The sequence below is a fragment of the Colletes latitarsis genome, chromosome 5 (assembly GCF_051014445.1).
Source record: "Colletes latitarsis isolate SP2378_abdomen chromosome 5, iyColLati1, whole genome shotgun sequence".
Taxonomy (NCBI): Eukaryota; Metazoa; Arthropoda; class Insecta; order Hymenoptera; family Colletidae; genus Colletes; species Colletes latitarsis.
Window position 1 is genome coordinate 34,046,647 of NC_135138.1, and position 19,374 is coordinate 34,066,020.

General features: G+C 31.3%; 2 protein-coding genes across 12 annotated transcripts; one reads left to right on the top strand and one right to left on the bottom strand.

The window, feature by feature from the left end:
• Positions 1–1,111: 1,111 nt before the first annotated feature.
• Csn1b (COP9 signalosome subunit 1b) lies at positions 1,112–3,487 on the top strand. The gene is made up of 5 exons (XM_076764701.1): positions 1,112–1,250; positions 1,519–1,611; positions 1,681–2,802; positions 2,907–3,041; positions 3,104–3,487. Exons 1-5 carry the CDS (start codon positions 1,224–1,226, stop codon positions 3,155–3,157), a joined length of 1,431 nt encoding a protein of 476 aa, XP_076620816.1. The 5' UTR covers positions 1,112–1,223; the 3' UTR covers positions 3,158–3,487.
• A 698-nt stretch (positions 3,488–4,185) lies between these two features.
• Positions 4,186–19,277, bottom strand: Aldh-iii (Aldehyde dehydrogenase type III). 11 transcript variants are annotated; one of them, XM_076765464.1, is made up of 13 exons: positions 16,780–16,942; positions 15,310–15,436; positions 9,741–9,778; positions 9,529–9,672; positions 9,327–9,422; positions 8,950–9,171; positions 8,717–8,880; positions 8,415–8,645; positions 8,126–8,326; positions 6,894–7,009; positions 6,262–6,397; positions 6,036–6,189; positions 4,186–4,870 (listed from the first exon to the last, which is right to left on the bottom strand). In XM_076765464.1, the coding sequence occupies exons 1-13, from the start codon at positions 16,792–16,794 to the stop codon at positions 4,850–4,852; spliced, it is 1,665 nt and encodes a 554-aa protein (XP_076621579.1). In that variant the 5' UTR covers positions 16,795–16,942; the 3' UTR covers positions 4,186–4,849. The 11 variants fall into 11 exon arrangements, with proteins under 11 accessions (XP_076621579.1, XP_076621578.1, XP_076621580.1 ...); XM_076765463.1 differs by lacking the exon at positions 6,894–7,009 and adding an exon at positions 7,609–7,724; XM_076765465.1 differs by lacking the exons at positions 4,186–4,870; positions 6,894–7,009; positions 16,780–16,942 and adding exons at positions 7,609–7,724; positions 19,125–19,277 and having other exon boundaries at positions 4,877–6,189.
• Between the last annotated feature and the right edge of the window lie 97 nt (positions 19,278–19,374).

Here is a 19,374-nt window from a genome sequence, read left to right on the forward strand (position 1 = left end):
TTCTCCTTACACTTTCTTACTATGCCCAATCGCGTGTATATGAGCTTATAAAGTTTCGAAGAAGCGAAAAAGCAATGTCATTAAGCCAAAAATGTTAACAAAGTTAGAACGAACTATTATAATTTAGATGCATCCAGCTACATCACTGATTAGGGTAACGATCATTCAAGATCCTTCGTGTACATGCGAAAATTTTGAACAAGATCTGTTTTATGTATGCTTGTGCCGCGTAGTCACCGATAACAGGAAACAAAGCAGTGACAAATTTAGAAAAGAAAACCCTATATTCGAAGCAACAATTTTCCCAAAGATTTGATATTAAAGCCATGAAGGTCACAGATAGTTTATCGAGAACACAATCTCAAGATTTAATACTAATTTTAAATATAATCGAGGGTATCCTAATTAAATTTAGTAACTTTCCCCTTAAACGGCAAGAATCACTGCTACCAAGTGTTTTGTGTTTCCCATAGAAAACTGAATATTTCATTGGTATATTTTCATGTTACTGAAGCATTCGTTGGTACAGTGTACCATAAATATTCCTATCTATTTTGGTGAAATTGAATAATCATAATTAGAACCAAAAAAAAAATTGGGCAACTTTAATTAATGTTTTACATGCACGCTTTATCAATGTTTTTGCCATTCAAATTTAGTGGCTGCATTAGGGAATATATTTACACGCATTTCAAGAGTTATTTTCCGAATTACGTTTAATGCTTATACTTATAAATACTGTTTGAACCCTTTCAGTTTAATTTTTAAATGCTTGTACTTCTTTATTAGTCGTTCATTTTGACGCTATAAGCGGTTACAAACATGTTAAAATAAAAATTAATATTATACAATTTGCTTCGTATACTTTGTAAAGAATTGAAATAAATATTGTTTATTTATACTGTTAACTTGTATAGCGATGGAAAAGTCAAGATACTCTCACGAAACAATTGTCTCCTGGCACGCATTTAGTGTAGGACTTCCGGTATCTAAGAGTTAAACGCTTATTTTGGTAGAAATATAAATTTGCAAAAAGTAAAAACCGTTATTACTCTGTGTGAACGTAGTCGCGAAAAATGTTTAGTTACTTTGATGGCTTCAGTTTCCTGCACTGTACTCATCATATGTGTATATTTCGTTCTCTGTGCATATTACATACTGTATTCGTGAAGTTTTGTTTTCATTTATAGTTCCTGAGGTGTAACGTAGCGGAGAACGTTGACATGCCGTTACAAGTTCACGATGTTCAGGTAATATTTAAAAACAACGCACAATTGCATGTGTAAATCGAATATATAATAATGGTTTTTATTATAATGCATTCAAAAGTTATCTGGTCACCTGTCATCTTTTCTTTTTGAGATTGCATTACATTACATTTTATTAACGTCGTCACTTTACTATTCTTTCTTAGACACTAATATCTGTAAGAATAATACTATGAATTTTAAATGTTGTAAAATATTTATCTTTTTATACAGTAGGCAATTTGTGTTTGATAATATCTTACATGTTTAGCAAAATGTGGTGGAGCCTATGCAAGTTGATACTCCTACAGAAGACAATGACAATTCAGAGGAAGAACCATATATTGTGGAAAATCCAACAGTGGTATGTATAATTTAGCTTTTCAATGAATAACAAACACTTGTAGACACTTTTTATTTCTTCTTTCTGTAGGACTTAGAAGTCTATGCTAATAGCTACACAGGTCTTGCCAAACTATATAGGCTTATATACATAGCTGATCATTGTCCAATATTAAGGATAGAAGCATTAAAAATGGCCATTTCTTATGTTATGACAACATACAATGTATCTCTTTATGCAATATTACATAAAAAGCTAGCACAAGCTGTGGGCACTCCAGGATTGCCAGATGTTGCAGCACAGTCAACATCTCAGGACATGTTAACTGTGGATTATGCTTGGATAGAATCTAAGTCTAAAAAGGCTGCTCTGAAATTAGAAAAATTTGATACAGACCTAAAGAACTACAGAAGTAATTCAATTAAAGAAAGCATCAGAAGGGGCCATGACGATTTAGGAGATCATTATCTTGATTGTGGGGACCTTGTCCATGCCTTAAAATGTTACTCCAGAGCACGGGATTATTGCACCAGTGGGAAGCATGTTGTTAATATGTGTTTAAATGTTATCAAAGTTTCTGTTTACTTGCAAAACTGGACACATGTGTTGAGTTATGTTACAAAGGCTGAAAGTACACCAGATTTCTCAGATGTTCATGGTAAAGATAATAATCAGTCCATAGTTACAAAGTTAAAAGTTGCAGCTGGTTTAGCAGAATTGGCAGCAAGAAAATATAAAATGGCTGCAAGACACTTTCTACAGGCATCATTAGATCATTGTGATTGTCCAGATTTATTGTCTCCTGGAAATGTAGCTTTATATGGAGGACTTTGTGCTTTAGCTACATTTGATAGACATGAATTACAGAAACAAGTCATTTTCAGCAGTTCCTTCAAATTGTTCCTAGAATTGGAACCACAATTAAGAGATATCATTTTCAAATTTTACGAATCTAAGTATGCATCATGTTTAAAATTGTTGGATGAAATACAGGATAATATACTACTGGATATGTACATAGCGCCACACGTTAATGTGTTGTATACGCAAATTCGAAATAGAGCGTTAATACAATATTTCAGCCCATACTTGAGCGCGGATATGAGACGTATGGCAACTGCTTTTAATAGAACAGTCTCAGAGTTAGAAGACGAGCTCATGCAGTTAATTCTCGATGGTCAAATTCAAGCTCGTATAGATTCTCACAATAAGGTAATTAACCGTTAATCGTCATTGGTATTAACATTTAGTTACTATCGGCATGTATGTTTTTATAATACAGTAGTGTTTTTACATTATTTGTTGTGTATTTTCAGATTTTGTACGCAAAGGATGTTGATCAGCGCAGTACAACATTCGAAAAGTCTATGAGCGTCGGTAAAGATTATCAGAGACGAACCCGTATGTTAATTCTAAGGGCTGCTATGTTGAAACAGCAAATACATGTCAAGGTAAGCGAATCGTTTTCTTTCTAATATTATACAATTTATGCTTAACTCGCATATTTTTGCAGAGTCCTCAACGCGATAGTACTCAAGGAGGAGAGATGTCGGGCACGTGGAAATAATAATTCAATACTGATAAGACAATGAACTGTGACTTATGCTAACCTTTTGGTTGATAAATACGTTTCTGCAAATGTACTGCCATGGTCAGTAAGATACGAGAAAGTACTTCAATACCATATTAAACTCATTATTAATGTATTTAAAATGCTGATATCGAAAATTAATTTTTAATAAATATTTCATAATATGAATGTATATATCACATTATATTAGAAACAGAAAGTTAGTATTTTCAAAATGATGCTAATAACATGTACGAACGAATCTTTGATAACATATGATGTATGCTACCAACTTTGTCAATAAATATATAAATTCTGTTTTTCATGCATATGCATACTCATTTCTTAGTACCAGTTAATGTATATGGGGAAAGTTACATTATTAATTTATGAAACGTTTTTTGAAAAAGTACTTTTTCATAAGAAAATTTTTTTACATGATTTTTGAATACCAGGTTTTTAAATACCAAAATCATTGTTTTAAATTAGTACGTAATTTAATTATAATATTGTATGAACAGTGTGTGTTAGGAACAGTGTGGCCAGATTTGGCATAATTGAGTGCATCGACGACGACACTAGCAACGACAAACTTCCTTAGTGTTTAACGGAGTGATGGGGAAAGCTGACATGTCCTACCGCACGAGCCACATGTTGCGCCAGGTTAGTACTTAAAAAATGATTGTAATTGACTCTCGCAACCGAAAATTTCTCCAGAATGATTTGAAATTTTTTAATTTCGCCGAAAAATTTGCCCACCTACCGATTTCCAAAAATCTTGTTATCCTTGAAGATTTTTTGCTCTCGCGCACGCGACCCAAACTTTACCAAACCAGTAGTAGCGATCAGAACGAACAACTCTGGTTCCGTTGAACATGAACACGAGCAGAATCTATTTTCCACGTATTGAGTATAAATTCAATCAGGTATTTACACTCAATCGTATTAATAATATACATATGCTCGTTCATAGAAATAATAACAAAAATTTCTTTTTTCTCAATAGTTAAAACATGGTCAGGGGGTGTATATTCTAAAAAATTTTATTACACTTTTAATAAGAATCGAAATAGTGTAGTTATAAAAACTCGAAGTTTCAAATTTCTTTTAAATGTACAATTTTGTTTAAATTTCTATTTCTATTAAACTAACATTCGTCATGTATAAATCATATACAATTCTTATATTTCTGTACAATATTTGCGATATATAAATGCGAACATTGATTATCTGAATGTAATATATGAATATACAGAGGGAACATTGCTTTTTGAATAGAATTATCATTGGCAATGGTTCCGTGTATTGTTTTATAGATTCACGTATGTAATGCCTAGATTTATTTTAGCACTGGTTAGAATTTATTTATCTCGACGTTTTACAACGAACATACAAATATCCTCTTGGTCATTTAAAATGAAAGAAACTTCATATTTAGACTGATCAAACTTCCGTTTAGTATTATTCAAATAATCGATGTTCCAGGAATGAAGTGCGGCTACAAGGTAACCATTTTCAGTAAAATATTTTACAGTAAGGTAAAAAAATTAAAGTGATATTTTTATAAGAAGTGTGTGTATAAAAACAGAAAAACGCTAGCTATAAAATTGAAGCAACATGAATAACGTTCGTAAATTTGTAATTACATTTCAACAACATATTCTCTATAACGATATTGCGAAGATTCCACTACAAATTATCTTCTTGAGCCTGGAAAAGTTATTCTCCTGTTATTAAATTCCTTAAATTTTTGCTATTAGCTTTATTAGTCAATATCCTATACCCTTGTTAGTCAGTATATTATGTTAAATATTGCTATATTTCATATTACAGTAGAGTCTCGATTATCCGAGATAATGTGGATCGAACTATCTCGAATAATACCGAAGGATCGTTGCATGTTTATAAATCATGGAATAAAATCATGAAAAACATTTTGGTAATATAATATTGAACATGTATTTCAATGTAATTATTCTCTTTGTTGTAATATCTCTGCCGTATAGTTCGAAAGACTCGAACAATACGGAATCTTGGTTAATTGGGACTCGGATGATCGAGACTTTATTGCATATACAAGTTTAATAACTTAATTGCAGTAATACATTAAACTTTTAGTTATTATCCTATTTTAGAAATAAAATAATTAACTATAATGCAACTGGTTAGGAAAATTAAGATAATCGGGAATTTTGTATAGCAAGTCATATTGCCTTTATTGAGCCACCATTAGCCCATCCAGGACAAAGGCCTATTTGTTTTAGTAATCGTTAATATACGACGCCGGTCCTGAATGGATTAATCCGTACAAATTTTGTACATAAACTTGTAATTACTTTTAACTTTTAAATTATATATTTGGTAATGATACAAACACTTTTCTAAAAAAAAGTTTAATAAAACAAATCGAGTATGATTTTAGACATCGACTTCGAAACGAAAATTTTTAAGAAGTCATTATCTAAAATTATATCTCAAATAAATTCATAGAAACATTTGTATTACATGTACAATGTTTACAATTCCATTTACTATAAGTTAAGGTTAAATAGAATATTAATGTAATTAAGTGTGCATAATATTCACAATTTTCCTGCTTCATACTAGTAAACTTTTACATGGAAGTACAATGTGATATGAAAGTTCGTATCATATAAAATATATAAAGATTTAACAAAATTATGGCACATTTTCAGAAATTTTCTAACACTACAAGTCTATTTTAATTGTAAACTCTGATTCTACGAGTACAAAATTTTATAAACGATGTGTGGCACGGTGACAGCGATAATTTGTGCAGAAGCGAAATTAATATCTTTTACAACATTATGAATAAAATTTATATAGCGCATTAAATGCGTCTCGATTTATATACCTTCAAAGCGGTTGTAATGCCGAAGGTGACGAGAATTCCCAAACCAAACGCTAAAAGATGGGGAATGTATTTAATTCCTGGTATGCCTGGTCGTTTTGCCAACAATTTTTCTAAGAGTGATAATTTTGATTCTGAGTATGGTGGATAACGACATCTGAAATATTCGGTTACATCATTACAAGGGCCCTCATAGCAATTGCAAACGAACGTAGAAAAGATAACTTACGACCCCAACGTTTCTACCAATCTATTGTAATTTTTAATAAGGCAGCCTTTTTTGTGTACAAACGTATCAAAAGAATACTTTCCATGATAACATCCTATACCAGAAGATCCAACTCCACCAAATGGCAAAGTGTCAACTGAAGCAACAAAGTTTCATACATAATTGTTATTTTGTTGCTTTTATATATAGTTGGTTGTACTACGATTTTCCATCTACCTTGTGCAAATATAAAAATTGATAACTTTTGAAATTGACTGAAATTTTTCCCCGTAATTTTTTCAATATCAATTTAAACTAATTTCGTATGTTAAAAAACATCTTACTAGCTTTGTCTTCTTTTTTTTTTAAAGACCCATAACACTCTTATAGGGAAATGTTTTTTTTATACAAGTATGTATCCAATACTTGTAATGTACAATTTCACACAAAATAGAGACGAAATATTTACATAATCTAAAATATAGACTATAGTATAAGAAAGCGTGTGTATGTAAAATAAATAAGCAAAATCACTACAGCTATAGTTACATAAAAAGCTAAGACAGTCATGCAAACTATATATTAAAAACAGGTATACAAAATTTTATTTATGAGTGAAAATTGAAGAGTATAAAATTAGGAAAGACAATTACCTGCTGCATGCATCATTACATCATTAATGCAAGTACCACCACTGCTTGTATTGTGAAGAAATAATGATATACTTTTATCATCAGAGCTAAATATATACAATGCTAATGGCTTCTCCCTATGCAAAATATGTAACTATACAAACCATTCAAATCATTAAATGACATTTCATTTGTGGAATAGGACACTATACAATAAAATCTAAATTAAATTGTATATACATAATTATAATTTAAATGCTGTGAATTTTTTGTGTGAATATTTGCCACCATCACCTTATTTAATAAAAACTACCACAGGTACCAATATAAGTCGATAATGCAATGTAAAACCAATACATGTATTTTGATTAACAACCTAATTCCATGTAAGTATCTGTAATACAACTAGCCATGCTACATTAAAAGTATTACTTAACTGTAGGAAAAGTAACACTTAGCTGTTTTAATAACCTTATACCAAACATGAGAATATAAACAAATGTAATGGATCTCGGAAAATTTGGAAAATATAATCGGTACCGAAAAATGTTTTTATCATTTTTCGAAGCCAGCTATATTTGCCAAATTTTCCTATCGTTTATAATTAAATGCAATTATATTTTCATTCCAAATGAAAATAATAAAACTCATTGTTTATCGCTATTTCATGCGTTATACAAACAGATTTTTAAATTAGCAAGCTATCTACCAATCATCACCTAATATCCTGACTCACCAATAAATTGCATTATCGTTTCATTGACTGCCACGTTTCCACTATGAGTCTGATTTATTATTAATTCTTGAACTCCCTTGTCCTTGGTAAATACATACAGTACAAGTGGGTTCTCGCTAAATATAAAATATTAATTGCTATGCGTTCCTTTTGTATGAAAATATAATAAATATATCACCCATAGTTTATGGTATCACTGTAATTGCTATATAGTCATAAATTTGTAATATTTTTATATAGAATTTTTTTTACCAATTTGCAACAAAAAAATTAACGCATCTAAATTAAACCATTTCTAAAATTGAAATAAACGTATTAATAAATATATTCACGCTTTTTTTCATATACTTGCTTTTGAAACGCAAAACCTTTTATATAGCTTAAATAAAGACAAACAGACTTATATCACTTACATAATAAGTGGATCATATCTTCAACTTTATCATTAAGATGATGAATAAATTTTACATATATTAAAATAATTGTAATGTGAATATAAATTGAATTAGGAACTTACCGGCTATTTATGAACTTAATTGCTTCATAAGCATTATTCACGTTTACGAAAGGTAATATTGGGCCAAATATTTCATCTTGCATGATGGAATCTGTAGGTTTAACATCAACAAGTATAGTCGGTGAAATATATTTTTCGGCAGGATCACAGCTTCCTCCCATCGCTATTTTACCATTTCCACTTAAATATTTTACAAGTCGCCTTTAAAAATGTTATCAATTTTATACAATGAAAATCATATGAAAGTATAAAATATTTATAAGAAAATGTATTATAACGTTGTACTTACTGATAATGATCCTCATTAATTATACGCGCTAAATCTGGGCTTTCCTTAGGATTATTGCCATACCATTCCTTTAAAACTCGTTCTGCTTCTTCTATAAATTTACTTTGCACTTCAGGAGTACAGAGTACATAGTCGGGTGCGATACAAGTTTGGCCAACATTAATACATTTACCCCAGAGTACTCTTTTCACGGCTATATTCAAATCTGCTGTATTATCTATGTATACTGGGCTGCAAATGGTCACGATTCATTTACGTTACATTTTTGTAAATTATTCAATTTGGAAAATTTTATTTTATACCTTTTGCCGCCAAGTTCTAACGTCACAGGCGTTAAAAATTTATTTGCTGCTTGATGAATAATTTTTCCGACAGTGGTAGATCCTGTGTAAAATATATAATCAAATCTTTGTTTGAGCAATTCTGTTGTATTAGAAACACCTCCTAGTACTACGTGGAAACAATCCTACAAAAGAAAATAAAACAAAATATTTAAAAACACATGTAAGAGATAACTGCATATTGCAATACCTACTGTATCCAAATATCTTGGAATAATTTTTGACAGAGTTTGAGATGTAGCTGGAGATACTTCGGATGGCTTAAGAATGACACAATTTCCAGCAGCAATTGCCCCTAACATGGGAATTAAACATAACTGTAAAGGATAATTCCATGGTCCTATGATGAGAACTACGCCGTACGGATCGTTACGAATTTCAATTTTATCAAACATATTGACTATTGACTTTGAAGGCTGAAACAAAAATGTACATTTAAAATGCAAGTCTTTGATTTCCGGTGTACACGTAAATTTCACGTTAGACGCAATCCAACGTGCGATATGAAAGATTTATCGTATAATTGTATTTAAATCATACAGTTATATATCGAAATAAATATTAAGCATACCTTTTCAGTAGCTGCCCATTTTCTTATATTCATAAGTGTGTGTTTGATCTCTCCTTGTATGACTTGTACTTCCATAGCAATAGTTTCAAATTTACACTAAACATAGGAACATGTATAATATAAACACATAATACATGAGAAATACTTAAATACTAAGCATCAACATAAAGTGTAGATTTATGCACTGAATAAAACATTGTACCCTCCGTAAATCAGAAGCAAGAGCAGATAAAATATCTGTCTCGCATTCTTCTATCATAAGACTCATTTGTTTCAATTGTTTTATCCTCCATTCTAATGGTTTCGTTTTTCCACTATAAAAAGCATTTCGTGCTTTTTCAACAAGCTGGAAAAAATGATAGATTTAAGTATGTAATATGATACACCTTGTTCATAAAAAGCTGGTATACTTACATCTGCATAATCTGTTGTCATTTTTCCATTAGATTGTACTAGAAATAAGAAGCTTAGATGAATAATTAGTCAACTTTTATGGAAATTTATGAAGATAAGTGAATCATTTGTGGCAGTGCATGAAATCAAGTGTATAAATATATGTTATGTTTACATGTAATGTAATAGTCATTATATTTGTCTAAATGAAAAATTACATTGTTAACATAAGTATTTATAATGCAACTGGTGAGTATATGTGAAAAGAAATTTGGTGCTTTTCAAAGGCAAATGACTACAAGGAAGACATTATAATGCAATGTTGTTTGTCCATAAAATTGACTAAATTCATTTGCAATTGGTTGTTAAAATAGTTAAGAAAAATAAGAACAATGCATTTAAATTGTATAAAATATAATGAAATTATACAGATATAATTATCACTATTGATAAAGCAAATTTTCATAAAAATATCTGATATTCAAATATTGACACATACCTATCATTGTTGAACACTAGACAATAAAATACGACTACTTTTAGACAGATAAGCTACCTATTTTGACGAAATGTAGCAAAATTCCCTAATCTCAAGTTTACAAACAATAATTTGTGAATTATTAAATAAAACATCATATAAACGGTAAAGAATAAGGCGATAAAACATTAAATTTATCGACGGTCCTTAGAAAAGATATCGAATAATTTGTTAAGAATGCATTTCGTAGATTAAGATTATATTTTCATCAAATTTGTTAGCTATTTCTGACTTGTGCACTTTTTCTTTGGATTTAGTAATTTGTATTTTGTATAAAAATCTAACAATTAATTTTGCTAACATTTACGACCATATACAGTAGCCAGATGTTAGTATCTCGAGGAATTAGCATATATTACGGGACTTTCGCGATTTTAAACATGGGAAGTGTGTATTATCAAATCTTTACTTTATTTAATAAAATATTCTGCAAATTTTAACAAAATTCTATGGCGTATTTAATGTAAATGTGTTTTCGAAATTCGATCTATTACACATCACATGATAGATACGCAATTTTGCTTGGTACTGCGTATTTTAAAGTGAATTAACAGATGCATGTACTTTTGTATAATTATTAAATAAATATATATACATTTGCGATATACAATTCTTCTCGTTCTGGGCTAACAAAGCTGTTCACTTGATCGTAGAAAAAAAAATTAACAATTACTTTCCTTATCACTGATAAGGTACAAGAAATATATTTAAAGTATATAATATATTGGGTAAGTTTACGTAGATATGTTACAATATGTATTTAACGAAAGTAATACAATTTAATATAAATGAAACGTATCCATTTGACGAATAAAACATCCATAAATATCAGAAGACAATGTTAGAAATTTAGAATGGTTGACAACACTTTAATTGCGCCGACAAGATATGCGTACTTACACTTCGTACTCTAGAGAAAGACGGTAAAAGACTGAAAAGGCAAACTTGGAATACAGAGATATGCAATCCCTTGGTTACTTTGGATTCAGTCAACTTAACCGATAAGGGAAATACATTTTATGTTTCTTTGCAGATGTCAGCACTACACGGATTTAGTTCTCTTGTTGGCGCCAAATTCTGCGAGTAAGGACCAGTAGGAGGAAGACTTGACTTCAGGAATGTTCCGTTAGTTGCCTCATTGAAAACAATTCTTACATTCTTTGCTGCCTCGGAATACGATTCGGATGTTCAATATTGTTCGAAATGCAACAGAATTCGAGGAAAGTAGCAATAAGACTGAGATTGTATGAAGAGCTCGTTCCCATAACCTTAATCAAGATATTTCCTGTTAACCAAGTCGATTCCTGCACTTTGAAAACCTTAGAACCATCATCGATGAGGAATCACAGACTATATGCAGTTACAAGGTATGTAGACTACATAATGTAATACATGCATATACGAAGTATAGATAGGGGTGGATCCAGGAGAGAGATCGCCCTTCCCAAGAATTATAGAATCGAAACAAATGTATTATTCATTGTACATTAGATTTTACGTACCTAGTAATGTACGGTTAACTTTTCTAAGAATTGAGACTCGACAATGAAAGGTACGTGTGCAGAACTGATTGTGAGTGGAAGGGATTGGGAGAGGATGAATCGTGGAAAGTTAACTGTACATTGTAGTACTTGTACAATACTTTGAACAATAAAGTTTAGTGCTTACTTTGTAAGATATTACGTATGGCTATGAGTCATCAGCTGTTATACATATCCGGAGATTTTATAATTAATGAGAATATTCATTGATTATTTTATCTAGCATTAATGCACTTCTGATTATATTAATAATTAGAATAGAATGATAATAGTATTAAATACACGATTAGCTTGAAATACATGATTTAGGCATTTGAGCTTGTTAAATGTAATTCCGAATCACCTTGAACAAAATGGTGACATCCGAAGCAACGAAAGGGACTATCGGTTCTAACTCTTTCGGGGAAAATTAAGGTTCTTGTATAGAATGCAATGATAAATCAGCGATATTTACATTTACAACAAAGCTATCGAAAATAATTTCAGTCAAAACCATTAGTACGTTGCTGAACCTCATATCGAAATGCTGCAACTGTATTTACGAATAAACAATATGGCAGATAATATGTTACGATCGATGGGATCATTTTAATCACTTCTAAAGAAAATACGGCGACAAAATTGTTTATCAAGAATATCGAATTCCTTCAACGCTACACCTACAGCTAGTATTCGCGAATCGTCGTATCGTTTGGAGATATTTTAATCTAGCGTATGATAAATCATATTCTGATAACAGATATCAGAATATATAATTGCGAAAAGCTTGTAGAAGTTTACGTGATTGAAGATAATTTGGTTTCATCGAAAATATTATCAATCAACGGTCAGGTGACGCAGAATTTTAATATTCATAATAATTGTGGGTACGAAAAAATCCACGTATAATTCGAACTTTCAACATCGGTTTAAGCGCAATGCGAGTATTGACACGTAAAATGATATGTTGACGTAATCGTGTTTTTTATCAGATCGATTGACTGTTAACATGTAATTCAGCTGAAGTAAAACGTGTGTTTCCTGAATAGACGTCTCCCTTGTAGATAGAGAGTCGTTCAAGAAAAGTAATAGACCATTAGAACTGCTGATCTTGAAGAAAGAATTTCGAATCATCTTGAACAAAATGGTTCACAGAACTCACGATTGTCTGTATTTATACAGGGTGTTCGATCACCACTGAGAAAAATTCTAATGGGTGATTCTAGAGGCTAAAATAAGACGAAAATCAAGAATATAAATTTCTTGACTGAGGCTTTATTAAAAAGTTATTAAAAAATTGAATTAAAAAATTTCAAATCGTTCTAAAAAAATTATTTCTAGGTTCTGGGGTCAATTACAATCATTTTTGGTCATTAGACATACCCTCGAAATCCTACCCACTTTTGAGGAAAAAATTCGAGTAGGGTGTAAATTTTTCGACAAAATTAAAAAATTTCAAATCGTTCTGAAAAAATTATTTTCGATTGCGGGGGTCAATTACAAGCATTTTTGGTGAATAGGCCTATCCCCGAAATCCTACCCACTTTCTAGAAAAAAATTCAGTACTGGCGGAACTTTAAACGTTAATAACTTTTCAATGAAGCCTCCATCAACAAATTAGTATTCTTGATTTTCGTCTTATTTTGGCCACTAGAATCTCCCATTAAAATTTTTCCCAGGAGTGGCCGAACACCGTGTATACATGGTTAAAATGGATTAAAAATTTGGCGAAGCTTCGTTTCACTTACAAGTACAAAATTGCAAGATTAAATATCGCGAAAATTCGCGTGACCTAGGACGAAGAATGGAAAACTACTTCCTTATTTCAGAAATCTCGATTGCATAAAGAACGCATATAGAATGTATGGAGATCGTTTGAACTTTGATTCCATCTATCTCTCTCAGAAGGATTCATAGGATTGTTTGTCATTTAGATTTGTGTACTTAGAATAGTTGTTTAAGATACAATAACATATATGGTATTGAAAAAGAGGACTTTTATAATATAAAAATATATTACTTTGTATTTTGTGAAATGTAAAAATAAATACAAGATGATTTTAGAAGTTGGGACAAGTAACTCTTTTCTAAGCAAAAACATAACAAATTCATAACGGGAAAAGTTAAATACATCATAGTTTCACGAGATATTTCATATTTTATGTTTGTATGTTCGATAGTTTAATCTTTGTGTTGAAATTATATTTATCACGCTAGATCACGTAACACCGATTACTGTGCTTACGAGCACAAGTAAACAATGCGATTTATAAACATATCTCATTCGGTTCGTAATAGGTTCGCGTCTTGAAACATTTAAAATGAAAATTAATTGTACGAGTGCAACTGTAACACAGTTTGAGAATGTAATTAAAAATAAACAAAGATGCATAGTTTAAAAAAACACAACTTTTTCCTTGATAAATGTATGTTCGTTTAAAAAAGAGCTGCAGTTTGTCCCAGTTTCCAAAATACTAACACTTTCTAGTGCTCGATATGCGTCTATTAAAACACTTACACATTTAAAAAAACAAACATATTTGCAAAAACACCGAATTTCTCGAAATGCATACCACTATGTTTACCGTACGGTTTTACCGATGGTTCCACGTTAATTACGACATGGTCCTTTGGATATTTCATATTTTTAATATTGCTATTATTTTCTGGCTCTGTAAAACAAAAACAAAGGCCTGTTTTCTTTCTTAGACCAAGATGTTTACGTATCGTGCACTATGAAGAGTCCAATGTTTCCCAAAGTAGGTTCCAATTTTGGAGATCCGCGACACAAGTTGTGATATAACATTAAAATAAACTATTAAATTAAACTATTAGACAAATTTCTTAAGGGTTCCACAAGAAAAAAAGTTTGGGAAATCCTGGTATAGTCTATAGCGTGACGCTTTTGAAATAAATCTACGAATTATATACGCGCACATCTTACATTTGTTTATTGTATGTTGCACTTTCTCTGTTAGGGTTTTAACGATATCAAATATCACCAAGCTTTGTTTAGAGAACTTATTTCTCGTTGAGTCTTGTACGAACGTAAACGAACGACACACTAATTTGATCGAGCGTTTTCAACTGGTTTTTATAACTATTCAACTTGCTATAGCCAAGTAGCTCCCACCGCCGTAAGGATAACGAGCGACCAGTTGTGTAATATGAACTTATTAGACAGAATGAGTACAAGAAGTATGAAACGTACCATTTAATCCATCGTCACGGAACGATGTTAATTCATGATTTACCTATTTGTACGTTTCAAAAAAATTCAAAATCAGTCAGCTTGCAGCTTATGAGGACGATTTTATCTTGGATTCACGAATATGACGAGTAATGTTTTTTAGTAGAATAATACTAGATTTTTACGATGTTTATTTGTTTATTAAAATGATGTAAAATGTTCTGTTATTCATTCTAACTGTTAGTTAACGAATAACAAAAAATAGGTAGTTTTTACTCCTTAGTCGAAACTTTTGTTTGCACTATCGTTTCAGGACGATTAGGTTTCTATTATTCCACTTACCTGACTCTCTACTGTTTAGTAATTCCGGCTGAATATCGATTTGACATACTGGACCACTGTTCTTCTCTTCTGCTTCTGTCGGCGACGACTCTTGATTTTCTTCTGGCATATTAAGTATTACGTCCGCCTATGGAAACGTAACGTGGTAATTAGTATGTGCATTCGCATAAAAAATTTATAAGGAGAGTCGTTTAGCAGCGATTCGAATGAAACTCGGTAGGCTTGAAGAACAGCTAAAAACAGGTATTTTTTTCAGCTGAAAGAATGTACATATGTTGTCATTGTGTCTGTAATATGGAGATTAAATTTTTTTTCCTATTTTATAAGAATGTTGTTACTGAACGATGTTTACATTGAGTATTGATAAACAGAAAAAAGCTGAAGAGAAGTTTTCAAGGAATAGGAGAATAGGTCACCTAAAACAATAACAAGCTGTTAGGAATAATTAGCGTATGCAAGCGGATGTTAGAAATAATTAGCTAATGTGAGTCATTGTTAAAAATACTGAATCTAGCATAAGTAATTATCCACTTACTTCGAGTAACGTTTCGAACAAAGTGACTGTTCAAAACGATTAAAAGATCTTTGACAGTGAAGCAGAATATCAAATCAAAGTTTCAAATTTTTAAATGTGAAAACTTGGATGTAAAATTTGGATGAATATGATTATTTGCGAATGAAAATGGAGGAAAGATAAAAGTGATGCGATCTTACATTTATATTATTATAAGACTGTAATATATAAAATTACCCTGTGGGTTACATTTATTATTATTAGTGGTTTGAAATAAATTATTCATCACTGATCATTAGCTAGCTGTACAAAAAATCTATTATAAAAAATAACATTTACATTATTCATTTTAATGCATACTATCGAGTGTATAATTTATTTCAGAGGAAAAATGTTCGTGTATTTGCCTCAAAAATCCATCGCTGCTAATAATAATTTCGTAAATAAAGTGCAAATAAGTACGACAGCATTAAACCGCGCACGTCCTTGCGAAGTTTGGCAACAAATATCAAGATATGTGAAAGTTTCTAACGCTGTGATTCTCTTATTATTTAATAATACATGGTGTAATCGGAGGAAAATTCTGTGTGTGATCTCTTATGGACTATATGACGTCATTTGGAGAACGTTCGACTTACAGTGTCTATTTCGGTACCAGCACTCGCCATAATCCTATGAAATAAGAGTTTTTTATTGTTTCCAATGAAGCAACAAGGTATTTGCAACATTGAAAACTGTCAAAGTGTAAAAAATATGCTCCACAACTTCGTATTACGATCTGAACGAAATTGTCAAAGAACGTTTGCTGTTTTTTGGTTGCCAATGAGAATGTACTCTCGACTAACGAGCTGATCAAATAATTTTTTTGCATGATTAATGAACGCTTTTCCAATGAAATGCATTGCACGACGAGAGACGAAGAATGCACTTCGTAAACGTAATAAGGTGATACTTACACAATAGTCGCGCATTTAATACGGCATGAAAGAACCGTTGCATCGAATGCAATTAGCATGCATTCGTACGGGAAGTCAAAGATTAACGATTTCGAAGTGTGATGTTTGTTAGACGATTTTCACAGGCGAGAACGACGATAGAAAGGACGATGCTGCCTTTCGCACAGCCGTGGCAAGACTGAACGAAGAAATGTCCTTTTCAGGAATTGTGCTGTACGTCAATACATAGAAAATATATGACGTAGTTTATTTGGTATAATTACTCATGTATAGTAGATACAAATTATACAGAATGTACAATTCATGAGATGTTATTAGAAGTAGAGATCAATAAAAGTGATGGTTCTTTTATATTAAGAAAATGATGCTCGTAGCACCTTTCATTCCGACGTTTGGTCAATGACGATGGCGGTTTTCAAGAAAATGTGACCGAAATTATGAACGAAAGATTAAATATTAGGAAACATAGTTAATCTAAACACGAATGAAAACTATTACAATAGACAAAACTCACAGAGAGAAAAGGTTGTGTTATGAAAATAAATAGCATTTTTTTTTTGTACATATCTGCAGGCCACTATAATTCGATTATTTTTAATTTACATAGTTACAATATTTTTTTATATCCGGTTACAAGTGTTTATTTTATTTAATTTATCATGTCTTGACAAAAGAACATCGATTTCCGTTCACTGCATATTTTTAATATGGGAAATACACATCATTCGACGTCATTGTTTTTATAATTAATAAGTATTCTCCTTTTGTTTCAAGTTATTTGCGTATTTTCTGATTACTTAATTATACAATATCATCCAATTTATTGTATTTGTATTCGCAGTATGTGTAGAATTATGGAAAATTTATGCAACCAGCTTCCTTCAGTTTGAAAAGTTGATAAACGACAATCATTTAATATATGCTTGTTTTTTTGCAGCTAAAGTAACTACTTCGAGGAAACAAAATCTGCATATGATTTCTATCTTTACGAAAAATAGTAATTTATCGTTACAGTTCGATCTAACTAGATTAAATAGTGCTGATTGTACTTAAATATTAGAAATTGGTAATTTGATTGTATGCAATTAAATTCTGGACTCAATTTCGATTAGTTACGCATCTTGAATATGATATTCACCTTTGTGTTTATGAAAATGTGGAGAGGCATTTGCATATAAATATGGTAGTACCGAAACTCGCCTTTCTCCACATAGAAATGAATGAGGAAAAGTAGTCATACGAGTTTACTGCATCGAGGAAAAACGATAGTGTTACGTGGACGAAATGAAATCGTTAGAGCGTGAATATATGTGCCGGTGTCTTTAAAATTTGTTCAAATCAATATTTTTTTAAGTAAGCCAGCAATTTTTTATCAACGTACAAACAATAAATATACAATATTTATTATCGTAAAGACGGAGATGCAGGGTATCCCAGCATTGGCGATTCTACGTGAGAAAACAAATTGAAAATAAAGAATAACAGTTTTTTACTTGAGGTTTCGTTGTCGAGAAAATCGACTTTGTATATTCACTGAGTATGTGTGCACTTAATTGTAGCTTGGATGGGTCTCGATAAATATTGTATACTACTATCATTAGCGTTAACATAATATGTTGTGTTACTATGTCTTTAGAATCGACGGAAAACAAAACATGTAACTTACTAAATTTACTTTATTACTGCAAATGTTATTGAAAATATTGTATTCTTTGAATTAGATATATCTATGAACACATTCTAATATATTCTGTAATCTTAATAAAATAAATCTAGGGACCTTGGTTAGTCAAAACCGAAGGTAATAACATATTAAAACAACAAATGAAATTGCGATACCTACGTGTTCAAAAGGTTGTGTCAACACGAATGTACAGAAGTGGAAAGATAAATAAAAGTCTGTATCGTCTGTATCATCCATCTAAACCATAGTTAAGTGCACGCGAAAAGATTCTTTAGTTTATTACTGTGTCAATGAATAAATAATTACTACGTTTTATTTGAAAAATTTGACAATCATTAGACTATGTTGACTTTTTTAATATCTTTTCAGTATATTTGTCTACGTTACTATCGTTTAGATCAACACGGAATAACTGACAAATTATGTATTTCCAGATTATTTCCTCCATTTTTATAGTTACTAGCATGCATGACTGTCATTGTCGCGACGAAGTTAATAGTTTTCTTTGGTGCGTGAATACACTAGTCACGAGTTTTCCAAAGTCTTCGTTATTATACACAAACATTAAGATCGCACAAATGTAGAAAGTATTTTTAATTATACTACAGGAGATTTCAACGACGAGATAGAGACGTTGCGTTGAGATTGAATCGACACTCACCATTTTGTTTGTTGATGCGATCACTAGAGATTACGTGCTTTCACGAATGCTGTAGATAATAAATGCGATTATAAAAACACAGCGATAAGAAACACCGTGCAGTCGATCGTTCGACGTGTATCAACGTAGATCGCGTCGACTGGATATCGAGCGTCGATTGACTCAATTTCAGAAGCAACTGAAACGGAAACAGTGGTTGGGAAGAAGGGACGAATTCAACATAACTTATGCATCGAGTCAAAAAAGTCAG

What these genes read in the sequence shown, in the direction of transcription:
- Aldh-iii (XM_076765462.1), bottom strand. An exon ending in ACTAAACAGTAGAGAGTCAG is followed by an intron (nt 9,779 to 15,309) that starts GTAAGTGGAATA and finishes TCTTATTTCTAG; the next exon opens with TACAATCTAATGGAAAAATG. An exon ending in TTGCTTCTGATTTACGGAGG is followed by an intron (nt 9,423 to 9,528) that starts GTACAATGTTTT and finishes TCCTATGTTTAG; the next exon opens with TGTAAATTTGAAACTATTGC.
- Csn1b (XM_076764701.1), top strand. Translation starts at nt 1,224, where the DNA reads ATGCCGTTACAAGTTCACGATGTTCAG. An exon ending in TACAAGTTCACGATGTTCAG is followed by an intron (nt 1,251 to 1,518) that starts GTAATATTTAAA and finishes TTACATGTTTAG; the next exon opens with CAAAATGTGGTGGAGCCTAT. An exon ending in TTGTGGAAAATCCAACAGTG is followed by an intron (nt 1,612 to 1,680) that starts GTATGTATAATT and finishes TTCTTTCTGTAG; the next exon opens with GACTTAGAAGTCTATGCTAA.